At 39.7% G+C, this 16347-nt stretch overlaps 1 protein-coding gene across 1 annotated transcript in view; it reads right to left on the minus strand.

Annotated features, from left to right (window-relative positions):
- The window catches only part of st6galnac3 (ST6 (alpha-N-acetyl-neuraminyl-2,3-beta-galactosyl-1,3)-N-acetylgalactosaminide alpha-2,6-sialyltransferase 3), a 62026-nt gene extending 48952 nt beyond the window's left edge, over positions 1-13074 (minus strand). The window contains exon 1 of the mRNA XM_061978919.2: positions 12840-13074. Within this exon, the coding sequence (XP_061834903.1) occupies positions 12840-12872 (33 nt within the window). The 5' untranslated portion in view covers positions 12873-13074. The remainder of the gene's footprint in view (positions 1-12839) is intronic.
- Between the last annotated feature and the right edge of the window lie 3273 nt (positions 13075-16347).

Raw genomic sequence — 16347 nt, forward strand, 5'->3', positions numbered from 1 at the left:
GTTCACAGTGTGGCGCATATTTGTAACAGTGTTAAAGTTGTTTATACGGCCACCCTCAGTGTGACCTGTATGGCTGTTGACCAAGTATGCTTGCATTCACTTATATGTGTGTAATAGCCGCATATATTTTGTGACTGGGCCGGCACGCTGTTTGTATGAAGGAAAAGCAGACGTGACGACGGGCAAAAAGTGCACTTTAATTTAGTGTTGTTTTGATATGTCATCTTAGTGACATCATGCACAAAAGTGCACTTTATTTGTTTTAAACTATTTGTGGAGGGAGATGTTGCCAGCGCTGCCTGCAGGAGCAAAGGTCACCGCCTCTGTCCATGGTGCTGAGGACAGAGGGCGTGGCAGTGCTGACGGCGAGACACAGCACTAAAAATGTTTAAAAATGTCTCTGACAATCTTGCACTTTCTGTTTTGAAATAACATGAATGTTTGTGCCACTCCTTAATAACTGTTTAATAAATACAGTTTTGGTCAATTGACTTAGTTGTGATTTCCCTCTCTGCATGAAAGTTTAAAAGTAGCATATATTAATGCAGTATGAAGAAGAATGTTTTAATGTAGACACATAGAATCATCATACTGCTGTGATTATATGCATCAAGTGCATTCAAGGCTAAGGCAAAATATCGAGATATATATTGTGTATCGTGACATGGCCTAAAAAGATATTAATAAAAGGCCATATCGCCCAGCCCTATTTACAGGAGGTAACTAAAAACTTCTGCTGCAGTTCTTGGTCCATCTGTCTATGTACAGTATTTGAAGGGCAAAGGCAGCAGCAAATCCATTTTTATTTGCAAATGTCAGAACAGGATTACTGACATTTTGTTATCTAACCCCCTAAAAACTCGACTCAGTCCATCCTGTCATTTTTTTGATATTTTCTGGACCGACGTTGGACTTTGCAGTAAGTGGTTTTTGCCACTTGTGTCTCTTCTCATCATCCAACAGGATGTTAATTAGACTTAAGTGGCGTTCGCCATCTAGAATCAAGTCTCCGCATAGCCCCCGGGAGGACAAGTTTGGCTAATGCTAGGATGGCCAGCCCACAGCGGGCAGGGCTCGCACTTGAACGACACTAATGCAATTACCGGGATTTTCTGCTTGCTCAAGGACATGTCGCAGAGCACTCCGTCACTCAGAGAAGGGAGGGGGAAAAAAAGGCAGCGAGGCACCGTTGCAGAGCCAGGATTACGACAGCTTGCCTCTGACAAGACGGCCGTCCCACGCTTGGCGTGACGGATCACACTGAGACTTTGCTGGCTGGAACAAAGAGTGTCAGTAGTGAGTTCCTGTTGATATTAACTTTTTTGCACCACACGATGGCGCTGTTATTAACCTCCAAAGTTTGACTGCCCTAAGTCTTGAAATTGACTACCGTAACTTTATCATCCATCCATCCATTTGTCCCTTTCGGGGTCCCCTGGGTGCTGGAGCCTATCTAAGCTGCAATCGGGCGGAAGGCGGGGTACACCCTGGACAAGTCGCCACCTAATTTTCACCCATTCACACACACATTCACACACTGATGGCGGGAGCTGCCATGCAAGGCCCTAACCACTACCCATCAGGAGCAAGGGTGAAGTGTCTTGCTCAAGGACACAACGGATGTGACTAGGTTGGTAGAAGGTGGGGATCGAACCCGGAACCCTCAGGTTGCTGGCACGGCACTTACTTACTTAGCATCCCCAAGTAAGTAAGTACATTTTATTTATAAAGCGCTTTTCACAGATAAAATCACAAAGCGCTGTACAAAACATAGGTGAAGTAAAACAACAACTCAATTTATTTGGGGCGGCATGGCGTAGTGGGTAGAGCAACCATGCCAGAAACCTGAGGGTTGCAGGTTCGCTCCCCGCCTCTTACCATCCAAAAATCGTTGGGGCGGGACACTTCACCCTTTTCCCCCGGTGCCACTCACACCGGTGAATTGAATGATAGGTGGTGGTCGGAGGGGCCGTTGGCGCAAATTGCAGCCACGCTTCCGTCAGTCTACCCCAGGGCAGCTGTGGCTATGAAAGTAGCTTACCACCACCAGGTGTGAATGATTGATGGGTTCTACATGTAAAGCGACTTTGGGTACTTAGAAAAGCGCTATATAAATCCCAGTTATTATTATTATTAATTTAAAGGGGAACATTATCACCAGACCTATGTAAGCGTCAATATATACCTTGATGTTGCAGAAAAAAGACCATATATTTTTTTAGCCGATTTTCGAAACTCTAAATGGGTGAATTTTGGCGAATTAAACGCCTTTCTATTATTCGCTCTCGGAGCGATGACGTCACAACGGGAAGCAATCCGCCATTTTCTCAAACACATTAGTCAAATCAGCTCTGTTATTTTCCGTTTTTTCGACTGTTTTCCGTACCTTGGAGACATCATGCCTCGTCGGTGTGTTGTCGGAGGGTGTAACAACACGAACAGGGACGGATTCAAGTTGCACCAGTGGCCCAAAGATGCGAAAGTGGCAAGAAATTGGACGTTTGTTCCGCACACTTTACCGACGAAAGCTATGCTACGACAGAGATGGCAAGAATGTGTGGATATCCTGCGACACTTAAAGCAGATGCATTTCCAACTGGACTGGACAAGATCAGCTTTCAGGAAAAGAGAGCGGATGAGGGTATGTCTACGGAATATATTAATTGATGAAAACTGGGCTGTCTGCACTCTTAAAGTGCATGTTGTTGCCAAATGTATTTCATATGCTGTAAACCTAGTTCATAGTTGTTAGTTTCCTTTAATGCCAAACAAACACATACCAATCGTTGGTTAGAAGGCGATCGCCGAATTTGTCCTCGCTTTCTCCCGTGTCGCTGGCTGTCGTGTCGTTTTCGTCGGTTTCGCTTGCATACGGTTCAAACTGATATGGTTCAATAGCTTCAGTTTCTTCTTCAATTTCGTTTTCGCTACCTGCCTCCACACTACAACCATCCGTTTCAATACATGCGTAATCTGTTGAATCGCTTAAGCCGCTGAAATCCGAGTCTGAATCCGAGCTAATGTCGCTATACCTTGCTGTTCTATGCGCCATGTTTGTTTGTATTGGCATCACTGTGTGACGTCACAGGAAAATGGACGGGTGTATATAACGATGGTTAAAATCAGGTACTTTGAAGCTTTTTTTAGGGATATTGCATGATGGGTAAAATTTTGAAAAAAACTTCGAAAAATAAAATAAGCCACTGGGAACTGATTTTTAATGGTTTTAACCCTTCTCAAATTGTGATAATGTTCCCCTTTAAAACAACAGGGGCAACATAATGAAAAGGATACAAAGTGGATTAAAAATGATAATTTAAAGGTGCATTAACTAAAAGCTTTACTAAAAAGAGAAGTTTTCAAATGTTTCTTAAAAGTTTCAACACAGTCAAGATCACGGAGGGACTGTGTCATGATCCGTGGTCCGGATCATGTTTTTGTATTTTCTGTTAGTTTTGGACTCCTTTAGTTCCTGTTTGTTTACACCTCTGAGTTTGGTTTGGTTGCTATGGCTGCTTATTGTTTTCACCTGCCTCTTCACGCTTTGTCCGGAGTTGTCCGTTCTGCATCCCGGGAGAACGACGCCGCAGTGAGCTGCGACCCCCCACGTGACAGAATGTACTGTCATGATCCGTGGTCCGGATCATGTTTTTTTCCCTCCCCACGAGACGAGAGGAGAGAGAGCGAGAGCGAGATTGACAGACACGAAAGACATTTGCTGAAAAGCATAAAAGAGACTGATATTGAGAAATAAATCAAGTGTTCTAAAACCTGAACGCGGCTGTCATGTCGCTGATTGGTGGTCCTCCACAATTGATATTTAAACTTTTCATTTGTTTCATTGATAGATAACAAGCAACTCAAACAATCTGAATGATTTCATGAAAAGAAAAAAAACTATCTGTCCAACACCTGTGCCTCCAGATGAACCATGAAGTTTAACATAAACAATCACTCATTTTGCCGTTAAGTCTTTTCTTTCAAACTGTTGCCTTCATGAATCCTGTGGCTTTCCGTTTTCTGTGGTCTTCGCAATTAACGTTCGGTCTCGGCTTAGCAGCACAGGCAGCTTCGTACTCTCTCTCTTTCTTCACGATGGTGAAGTGCCATTATCATTTCAGACGTCGTGGACGGAGGAACAGAGGAGGATGTCAGTGCCAGAATTGGAAAAGCAAGGACCACATTCACTATCCTAAATAAAATCTGGAAATCAAAAACCATATCACTCAAGACCAGGGGTGTCAAACTCAAATATAGAGAGGGCCAAAATTTAAAACTGAACAAATTAACCTTTTAATAGGGACCCAAACAAGTTTTGCATTGAATATTGAACAAGCAAGGCTTATATAACTTTATAGTGACATGCAAAATCGAGTTTCAAATAATAATAATAATAATAATTTAAAAATATCAATGGCATATCAAATACAATTTAAATAAAAATTGAATGCCTCTTTTCTATTTGCAACCTTCTGAGGTAAATATCAACATTAACTTTTTTCACAGGCTAATAAATTTGAAAATAAAATAACAATGAATAAAACAACCATTAAGGACTTTAAACTGCTCAGTTTGCAACACACTGATCTAATCTGATGTGCCCAAGCCAGATACCTGCCATCTTTTCTTGGATGCTGGTTCATTAATGTCGGGGCTCAGGCTTTGAGCTGAGGCAACCTTCATTATCGAACAAAGGTGTTCATCAGTCATTATATCTCGTCCACCCGGACCACAGTCTTGGGGGAGTGCATTAAATGCACTGCCTTTAACGTACTCTACGAGCTATCGTCACGTCCGCTTTTCATCCATTCTAAGATCGTTCAGACCCAGTCACAATATATGTGCGGCTTCTGTACGCACACACGAGTGAATGCAACGCATGCTTCATCAACAGCGATACAGGTTGCACTGAGGGTGCCCGTATAAAAAAACTTTAACACTGTTAGAAATATACGTCACACTGTGAACCCACACCAAACAAGAATGACAAACACCTTTCAGGAGAACATCCGCACCGTAACACAACATAAACACAACAGAACAAATACCCAGAATCCTTTGCAGCACTAACTCTTCCGGGACACTACAAAACACACCCCCGCTACCACCAGACCTACCCCCCATACACACACACCTTGTAGCGTCCCGGAAGAGTTAGTGCTGCAAAGGGTTCTGGGTATTTGTTCTGTTGTGTTTATGTTGTGTTACGGTGCGGATGTTCTCCCGAAATGTGTTTGTCATTGTTTGGTGTGGGTTCACAGTGTGGCGTATATTTCTAACAGTGTTAAAGTTTTTTATTCGGCTACCCTCAGTGTAACCTGTATCGCTGTTGATGAAGTATGCGTTGCATTCAATTGTGTGTGCATGCAGAAGCCGCACATGTTATGTGACTGGGCCAGCACTCGTTGGACTGGCTAAAAAGCAGACTGATGATTTTCGGGAGGGGGCGCTGAAGTTTGGAAGACTCCCGGGAGGGTTGGCAAGTATTAGAATTAGCGGTGAATGTGGTGTTACCACGGCACCGCCGCAATATATAATCGACGGGCCAGCTTTAGTGTTAATTTGATATCGCCTCAAGGGCCAAGTGAAAATTTGGCCCGCGGGCCAGAGTTTGACACCCATGCTCAAGACCAAACTGCAAAATTTCAACTCAAACGTCAAATCCACCTTACTCTACAGTTCAGAAACCTGGAAGATCACCGCCAACATACTCAACAAAATACAGACATTCTTCAACCGCTGCCTCCGTCGCCTCCTAGGTATCTACTGACCTAACACCATCTCTAATGCCAACCTGTGGGACCTCACTGGACAAGACACAGTAGAAACCCAAATCAGGAGGAGGAAATGGAACTGGATTGGTCACACACTGTGTAGACACAATAGATCAATCACGAAACATGCTCTAACATGGAACCCGCAAGGCAAGAGGAAGAGAGGAAGGCCTAGAGCTACCTGGAGAAGAACCACAGAGCAGGAGATGAAGGCGCAAAGGCTGTCATGGCAACAATTGGAGCGGAGTGCACAAGACCGAAGGGGATGGAGGAGTTTTATCAATGACCTAAGTTCCTTAGGGAATTTAAAGGCCTAAGTAAAAGTAAGTATTTCAGACGTCAATATTTATCGTGCCTCCCTACTGTTGCGGAAAACTGAACTGTTACAACGCCTCTCAGTGTGCGGGACTTGGCACCAGGTGACCCAAGTCCAAATCAGCCAGCAGACCTCTGCCCCAAGTAGAGTGGACTGGGTGGCTTTATAATAAAACTGCTGTGTGCATTGAAAGAAAGAGTAGATAAGGAAGGCAAATGCTTTGGTGCTTTGGACAAACAGAGGATAGATGGAACTGCACACAAAAAACTCACCGGAGGAACAAAAACCTGCAAACTACAAACAGCAAACTGCAAAAGCCAAACTGGGCCCATATTTTACATTAGAAACCAAGAGAAATGTTGTTTGAATGACAACAGGTTAATGATGTCCCTTCTCCCGTCTAGTGGAAGATAATGTAATTGTTCTACCTGTCACCGTACGTCGCTGCTATAGATATCATTTGTCGTCAAGAAATCCTTGAGCTCTCCAAAGTGCTGCAGCACAGCGGTTAGGAATCAAGGCTTTAGAAAGTGCATTTGCGAAATTGCAACTTTACTGACCTAGATTATCTAAACCAGAGCTTTTGTGGATTAGATGTCTTTACAAATCATCGGTGCAGAGACCCGTCTAGGTTTTGAGAGCGCCTGGTTAAAATTGGACTTGTCAGTTCGACTTTGGACCTCTTGCATCCGACAACTACTGTATGTATAAATATACATCTTTAAATTCCATGACGGTTGTTGTATTTAAAGTAATAATCCTGAAGAATTGTGTGATTGATTTGACCTATTAATTTAGTTACCTGCTGTAAAATGGCGCTGAAAATTAATCTCGTTCTTGCTTTAAATGTGACGTTCATTAGCTATTCATCATAAATTGGCTAGGGTGAGGATCCCCCATCTTTGAGGGGGACTAAGGCCCCGTTTACACTAACTACCGAGGTAAATCCCACCTAACCTTATCTGTGTCCACACACAACAATGCTACCGTTTACAGTGTTTCCCCCAGAAAATGTTAGTTAAGGTGGTGACTCTCCAGGGGGAGGGGAGCGGGGAAGGGGGTGGGTGGGTGTAAGGATCGGTGTAACTCGGCCTGTCACCATCACGTCTCCACCTCGTCGCTGCCACCACAGCCTGGGTGGCAATAGACTACAGACTGCGGTGAAGTAGGCCGGCTTCGTCGCGTGAAGAAGCCTACAACTACTTTTGGTTGTGTTTTCAGCTCCATTTGCTGAATGGCGATATACGATATATATCTCGATATTTTTTCCGTAAAGTAAAAACAAAACAGTCCTAGTTACCTGAGATACTAAAATAATGACTTACAAAGTCAAATTAATGACTTACTGTAAGTAAGCATTTGCAATAAGCGTTTCAAAAAAAAAAGAGTTCAAAATGGGGCCACATGCTGACATATATATAACATGACATATATATACACATATATACACACACACACACAGGTATACATGTATGTATATATATATTAGGGGTGTAACGGTACACAAAAATCTCGGTTCGGTATGTACCTCGGTTTAGAGGTAACGGTTCGGTTCATTTTCGGTACAGTAAGAAAACAATAAAATGTAAATTTTTTGGTTATTTACCAAATTTGTAAACAATGGCTTTATCCTTTCAACATTGGGAACACTATAATAATTCTGCCCACGTTAATCAACATTAAACTGCCTCAAGTTGTTGCTCAGATTAAATAAAATGACAAAACTTTTCTTCTACATATAAAAAGTGCAACATTAAACAGTTTCAAGTCAACTCATCATGCTTAATTTATTACAGCATTTGGGAAGCCTGTAGTTGATTTTTATTATGTAAATTTTATCAACATGTGATAGCAGGGACCCTGCCATTCAAAAGTAGGCTGCTCCATTACTAATGAGTAATGTAACTATAGCTGGAAAAATAGTACAATAGCAATAGGAGAGACTATTCATTCCTGAACACCATGGAGTTCATGTAGGCTTTATGATGCACTTACATTATTATATCAACTATCAGCTTCAGGAAACTCTTCATTTAACATAATGTCCTTTTTTGCTGCTTCAACACAGCTCAATCAACACAGAAAAAGGTAAAGTGAAATAACTTAGTTAACTGTAGGTCAATCTCTGCCTGTGCCGTGAACACTGACTCCAAGCGCTCTGAATACGCACTGCTGATTGGCTGTTACCTAGGGCTGCAATTAACGATTAATTTGATAATCGATTAATCTGTCGATTATTACTTTGATTAATAATCGGATAAAAGAGACAAACTACATTTCTATCCTTTCCAGTATTTTATTGAAAAAAACAGCATACTGGCACCATACTTATTTTGATTATTGTTTCTCAGCTGTTTGTACATGTTGCAGTTTATAAATAAAGGTTTATAATTTAAAAAATTTTAATTAAAATAAATAAATAAATAAAATTAACAAAAAACAAAATTTGCCTTTGCGCATGTGCATAGCAAAGATCCAACGAATCGATGACTAAATTAATCGCCAACTATTTTTATAATCGATTTTAATCGATTATAAAACCTCCACAACCTCGTTGGCAGCTTGTAACAAAAAGAGGTTCTAACAAAGACTTGCTTGAGTTTTGCACAAATGTTTACGGTCCTCGGGGGCGCAACATCACTACACTCGTTCTGCCTTGCAACACAATTAACACAATATATATACATTCTCCTAAGGGGATTTTACAATCACACATTTTGTAATAATATTTTATAACTCTGCATCATGAACTAATTTATTAATATTTATTTATTTATGACACACATTTAAAGCATGCAAACTCTCTCAGCAACGGCTACAATGAAGCTGTAGCAACATTGTTATGGTAAGAGCGAACACAGAGGAACTATTTTTCTAGCGTACTAACTAGGGGTGTAACGGTACGTGTATTTGTATAGAACCGTTTCCGTACGGGGGTTTCGGTTCGGTTCGGAGCTGTATCGAACAAATTTCCACACGAAAATATTAAGTAGCCGCCTAAGCTAAAGTCTTAACAAGCTGCTCCGCTTCGTTCTGCCTGTCTCGGTCAGTACTCTGCAGCAGGCAGCATTGTCCCACCCACACAACCATCTGATTGGTTACAAACAGAGCGGTAACAGCCAATTAGCAGTGCGTATTCAGAGCGCATGGTGTCAGTACTCGTGATGAGCAGGTAGGTATTTAGCAGGTAAGCATCAGGCAGCGTACTCTCCCCAAATTATAATAAACACCTCCCAGTCTACTACGAGTAACATCACTATGAGCCTGTTGATGTTCTAGAAACATAAACGGCAACACAGCTTGCTCGCAGTCCTGGCTTGAGGTGAGGGCTAATTAGCTTTTAGCGTAACGTTAGCTCATTTTGCGGTGTGTGTGTGTGTGTGTGTGTGTGTGTGTGTGTGTGTGTGTGTGTGTGTGTGTGTGTGTGTGTGTGTGTGTGTGTGTGTGTGTGTGTGTGTGTGTGTGTGTGTGTGTGTGTGTGTTACGGACAGCAAAGCCCTGTCTGTCTGTTATTTCACTTTACCTTTTTCTGTGTTGATTGAGTTGTGTTGAAGCAGCAAAAAAGGACATTATGTTAAATGAGTAGTTTCTGTCTCTGATAGTTGATAGTTTGAATGGCAGGGTCCCTGCTATCACATGTTGATAAAAATATAACATTTACATAATAAAAATCGACTAGAGGCTTCCCAAATGCTGTAATAAATTAAGCATGATGAGTTGACTTGAAACTGTTTAATGTTGCACTTTTTATATGTAGAAGAAACGTTTTGTCATTTTATTTAATCTGAGCAACAACTTGAGGCAGTTTAATGTTGATTAACGTGGGCAGAATTATTATAGTGTTCCCAATGTTAAAAGGATAAAGCCATTGTTTACAATTTTGGTAAATAAATAACCAAAAAATTTATATTTTGTTGTTTTCTTACTGTACCGAATATGAACCGAACCGTGACCTCTAAACCGAGGTACGTACCGAACCGAAATTTTTGTTACACCCCTAGTACTAACACATCGGCGTGCTTCGGTATTAGCCGTAAAAACTAACCACGGCAAGAGATAAGCTAGCTTCTACGTCAGCACGAAACGCTTGAGTTTGTAATGTACAACACTGCAATGGTACACCAATCAATACTGGCTGAAAAACATGAACAATCATATGACAGTATCCGTAACGTATGAGCCCACATTTCATGTTTCCAAAATAGCTTGTCTCCAAATTCCACATTTGCAGCTTCGAGTGACTTTCAACTCACTCTATTGGCTTCCGTCTGCTCCAACGTTTCACCCTCTTTTTTGTGCTCACTTCCGTAAGCAGTAGTTCATCCTCAGTATATTTAGCTTCAAAAAGATAAGGTTGTGAATCCTCATTGTGTCCTAAAATAGTTGTCTTTGTTGTCTCTTACCAAGTCTGCCATTATTAGAACACACACACGTGTTTGATTCCTGGAGTAGGAACCACAGTGTGTATGTTTTTGTTGTTTTACTTTTGTGGCTGTGTGTAGAAGCTCTGCTCTTTTAATGTATTTAATGTCCTTTGCTCTCTTTGACATTTCCCTCTTACACACATGTTTATTAAGTGTGCTATGGCTATGCGTTTTTTTTCCCCTGGCCTCAGTCTGGACCCCCTCCCTCTCCAGGGGCCCAGGCTTAGACTGAATTTTTTTTTTCTCACTGGATGTATATTCTCTTTTGTAAGGGCACCGGAAGTTGGCAGATATTGTATTACATGTTATTATTTGTTATTTTTATATAAATATACATATATATATATATATATATATATATATATATATATATATATATATATATATATATATATATATATATATATATAAATATATTTATATATAAATAAATAAATAAATAAATAAATATATATATATATATACATATATATATATATATACACACACACACAGGTATACATGTATGTATATATATATTAGGGGTGTAACGGTACACAAAAATCTCGGTTCGGTACGTACCTCGGTTTAGAGGTCACGGTTCGGTTCATTTTCGGTACAGTAAGAAAACAACAAAATATAAATTTTTTGGTTATTTACCAAATTTGTAAACAATGGCTTTATCCTTTCAACATTGGGAACACTATAATAATTCTGCCCACATTAATCAACATTAAACTGCCTCAAGTTGTTGCTCAGATTAAATGAAATTACAAAACTTTTCTTCTACATATAAAAAGTGCAACATTAAACAGTTTCAAGTCAACTCTTCATGCTTAATTTATTACAGCATTTGGGAAGCCTGTAGTTGATTTGTATTATGTAAATGTTATATTTTTAGCAACATGTGATAGCAGGGACCCTGCCATTCAAAACTAGGCTGCTCCATTACTAATGATTAATGTAACTATAGCTGAAAAAATAGTACAATAGCAATAGGAAAGACTATTCATCCCTGAACACCATGGAGTTCATGTAGGCTTAATGATGCAGTTACATTATTATATCAACTATCAGAGACAGAAACTCTTCATTTAACATAATGTCCTTTTTTGCTGCTTCCACACAACTCAATCAACACAGAAAAAGGTCAAGTGAAATAACAGACAGACAGACAGGGCTTTGGTGTCCGTAACACTCACACATACACACACACACACCCCAAAATGAGCTAACGTTACGCTAAAAGCTAATTAGCCTTCACCTCAAGCCAGGACTGTGAGCCAGAACGTCAACGGGCTCATAGCGATGTTACTAGTAGTTGACTGGGAGGTGTTTATTATATTTTGGGGAGAGTCTGCTGCCTGATGCTTACCTGCTAAACACCTATCTGCTCATCCCGACGCCGGAGCATTGACCCAATACGCTCTGAATACGCACTGCTGATTGGTTGTTACCGCTCTGAATACGCACTGCTGATTGGCTGTTACCGCTCTGTTTGTAACCAATCAGATGGTTGTGTGGGTGGGACAATGCTGGGTTCTGTGTAGAGTACTGACAGAAACAGGCAGAACAAACGGAGCAGCTTGTTAAGACTTTAGCTTAGGCGGCTACTTAATATGTTCGGGTGGAAACTCATTCGGTACACCTCCGAACCGAAACCCCCGTACCGAAACGGCTCAATACAAATGCACCGTTACACCCCTAATATATATATATATATATATATATATACATATAGGATGTATATAAATAAAACAGAGTTAAATACTACGCCCCCTTGTGTCTGTGCCGTCTACTCCCCCTGTACATAACAGTACCGGTAAGTGTAAAAAAAAAAACAACAAAAAAAACATTATGATTTGTACATTTTCAGAATGTGCTTGTTCTATTTCTAAAAAAAAAGAAAACAATCTGAAGTTGTCTTTATTTTTAAGTTATCGTGCTGTGATTTTACCAGTTGGGAGTAGATTTTTCTTCCTGTGGTCCCCAATCTAAAATGAGTTTGAAATCCCTGCTTTAAATTGTCTGTACAGGTAATATAAGAGTCTTAACATTTAATTACTGGGAGGTATAAGCACCCCTAAAGTTCACTCAAAGTTCCATCCCTCTATAACTTAGCCATAACTTGCCTGCCTTCAGTGTTCCCTTTGAAGCTAGTTTCCATGTAAAAACTCTAGTAAACAAGCATCACCTCCAAATTTACGCCCCCTTGGTACAAGAAAGCCACGCCATTTGTAGCCTGTCAACACCCCCGAGGTGCAGCACCTCCATCGGCTTGGTGGTCAACATCTTCTAGCCATGTTGTTGTTGGTAGAAATGACTAGAACGTTTCCCTCCGCTCACCTTCCACACCCAGGCCATCCTTCTCTCCACCATGCTTGTTGTTGGACTCCGCTCGTCGTCGTCTTCAGCGTTTGCCGCCACTTCGAGCGGCGCTTTTAAAAACGCTTAAATAATCCATCGACATTGTCCGGCCTCAAGCGCACCGTTATTATTTTTTTCTTCTTTCCCCTTTTTTTTCCTCTCAAAGATGCCGCAAGCTGAGCCAATGCCGCGACGCCATTGGTTGACGCAGACGCAGGCCCCCCCCCCCCTTTCCTACGCCCGTCGCCGAGTCACGTGACGTGGCTGACGCTGTCCTCTCACCCCTAATTGGCTGGGAGAAATCACGTGATTCTGCTGCGTAGTTTAACAAGCAGTTAACGTCTCCAAAGTGGTTTCATCGACTTAAAAGTAAGGATGTCCGATAATGGCTTTTTGCCAATATCCGATATTCCAATATTGTCCAACTCTTTAATTACCGATAACGATATCAACCGATTTATGCAGTCGTGGAATTAACACATTATTATGCCTAATTTGGACAACCAGGTATGGTGAAGATAATGTCATTTTAAATAAATTAAAAACATTTTCTTGAATAAAAAAGAAAGTAAAACAATATAAAAACAGTTACATAGAAACTAGTAATTAATGAAAATGAGTAAAATTAACTGTTAAAGGTTAGTACTATTAGTGGACCAGCAGCACGCACAATCATGTGTGCTTACGGACTGTATCCCTTGCAGACTGTATTGATATATAATGTAGGAACCAGAATATTAATGACAGAAAGAAACAACCCTTAATGAGTGTGAATGAGTGTAAATGGGGGAGGGAGGTTTTTGGGGTTGGTGCACTAATTGTAAGTGTATCTTGTGTTTTTTATGTTGATTTAATAAATAAAAATTAAAATTAAAAAATTAAAAAACCGATACCGATAATAAAAAAAAACCGATACCGATCATTTCCGATATTACATTTAAACGCATTTATCGGCCGATTTTATCGGACATCCCTACTTAAAAGGAAACCTATTTTTTTATATCGTAACTGATCATTTAAAAAAAAAAAAACATTTAAGTTCAGCTCGATAAATAAAAGGGAATTACTTGGACGAGACCCATTTACCATGAATTGATTAACGTGGAACCTGACTTAACCTCTTGAGGCCCAAGATGTTTGTTTACATGCTTTTTTTAAATTTAGCTTTGCTATTTGGGCTTATTCGACCCTAATTAGAATAAAAACTAAGATATGATGTACTTAGTCCATAAGTACCGTATTTTTCGGAGTATAACTCGCACCGGCCGAAAATGCATAATAAAGAAGGAAAAAAAACACATATAAGTCGAACTGGAGTATAAGTCGCATTTTTGGGGGAAATGTATTTGATAAAACCCAACACCAAGAATAGACATTTGAAAGGCAATTTAAAATAAATAAAGACTAGTGAACAACAGGCTGAATAAGTGTACGTTATATGAGGCATAAATAACCAACTGAGAACGTGCCTGGTATGTAAACGTAACATATTATGGTAAGAGTCATTCAAATAACTATAACATATAGAACATGCTAGACGTTTACCAAACAATCTGTCACTCCTAATCGCTAAATCCCATGAAATCTTATACGTCTAGTCTCTTACATGAATGAGCTAAATAATATTATTTGATATTTTACGCTGTGTTAATAATTTCACACATAAGTCGCTTCGAAGTATAAGTCGCGCCCCCGGCCAAACTATGAAAAAAACTGCAACTTATAGTCCGAAAAATACGGTACACAAACGTGTACTTCATGTTTAGTGACATGCTAATTCTTATTTTTACAGTTTATTTTCCCAAATTCCATTGTATGTTATACTCTTCTGACACCACCAGATGGCAGTATAAGTGTCCACATAAGTGGCTATAAAACCCCAATTCAGCAGTGTACACAATTTTGGAAATAAGAGTCTAAAAGGTGCTGTCAACACATGTGGCCACTAAGCCTTTTTAAACAAGTTGAAAAACTTATTCAAGTGTTACCATTTAGTGGTAAAATTGTACGGAATATGTACTGTACTGTGCAATCTACTAATAAAAGTATCAATCGATCAAAATTGCTCATTAGTTTCTGTTAGCAGTATTGTGCAAAAAGTAATGGCTACACAGAAAAACAATGTAATCTAGTGGAAATAGTTAAACACAGCTTGCTCAAAGTTAATTAAAAAAAATCTAAATATAACAACACCAACAGCGGTTTACTTATGTTACCATAAATGGTACTATAAGTATATTACTGATATGCATCAGTTTAACAGATTTTTCTTACTACATTCGGATATTTAGGTTTTTTTCTTACATTTTTCCTGTTATTTATTAATTGTAAACACACACAAAAATACTGAAATTCCACGACAGGGAATTTGCAAACGGCTAAAATTATACACAAAGCAAACTATAACCTGCTACCAAAGAATATACAACAATTATTCTCAACAAAAGAGGAGAAATATAACCTTTTGTACGCACGTACAACACTTAAGACCTTCAGTATATCAGTATGTGGAATTAAATTATGGAATGGATTAAGCAAAGAAATCGAACAATGTACTAATATGATCCACTTCAAGAAACTCTTCAAACTTAAAGTGTTAACAAAGTGCAAAGAAGAAGAACCATGATAATAATTCTGAATTTATTTCATCCCTCCATTTATTTTCTTGAAAATCTTACTCATCTCCCCATATGAAATATAACTTACTTCACCGATTATTATTTATTTTTATTGTGATTACTTATGGAGTATATTGTGAATAAATTGAGAACAGGAAGTGAACGAAAGTGTTAGCAACTGCTGTGTAAAGGAAAAGGGGTAGGATTACATAAGCTCTGCTTCTTCCTACTCCTTTTCGAACATGTTGAGGGAAACTGGAAATTGTGATGTATCATGTTTTACGCATGCATGTTCCAAATAACTCTAACTCAACTCAAAATGATTTTAATTTCATCCGACACATTCGGTATATTTTCACAAAGTATATATTAAAAAATGGTTTGAGCAAATTTCACACAATACCTTAACAGACTCACCTTGCACTGGTTTCACCGATAAATGGCCAGTCTTGTTGTGGCTGCATAATTGCAATTACTTTTTTTAGCTGGGATTTTCTCACTTTTCTGCCATGCTCACTCTCGTGCTGCATTGACTGACATGACCAACCAGCCCTCCCCTCACTGATTTCTCCACACGGTGCCTTCCACTTAAAAAATGGTACAATATACACCCTCCGCTACTACCAAACCATAACTTGAGTTGATTTATTTTGGAAAACCTTGTTACATTGTTTAATGCATCCAGCGGGGCATCACAACAAAATTAGGCATAATAATGTGTTAATTCCACAACTGTATACATCGGTATCGGTTGATATCGGAATCGGTAATTACCGTATTTTCCGCACCATAAGCCGCCCCGTGTTATAAGCCGCGCCTTCAATGAACGGCATATTTCAAAACTTTGTCCACCTATAAGCCGCCCCGTG

Source organism: Nerophis lumbriciformis, linkage group LG19 (genome assembly GCF_033978685.3).
Source record: "Nerophis lumbriciformis linkage group LG19, RoL_Nlum_v2.1, whole genome shotgun sequence".
NCBI lineage: Eukaryota > Metazoa > Chordata > Actinopteri > Syngnathiformes > Syngnathidae > Nerophis > Nerophis lumbriciformis.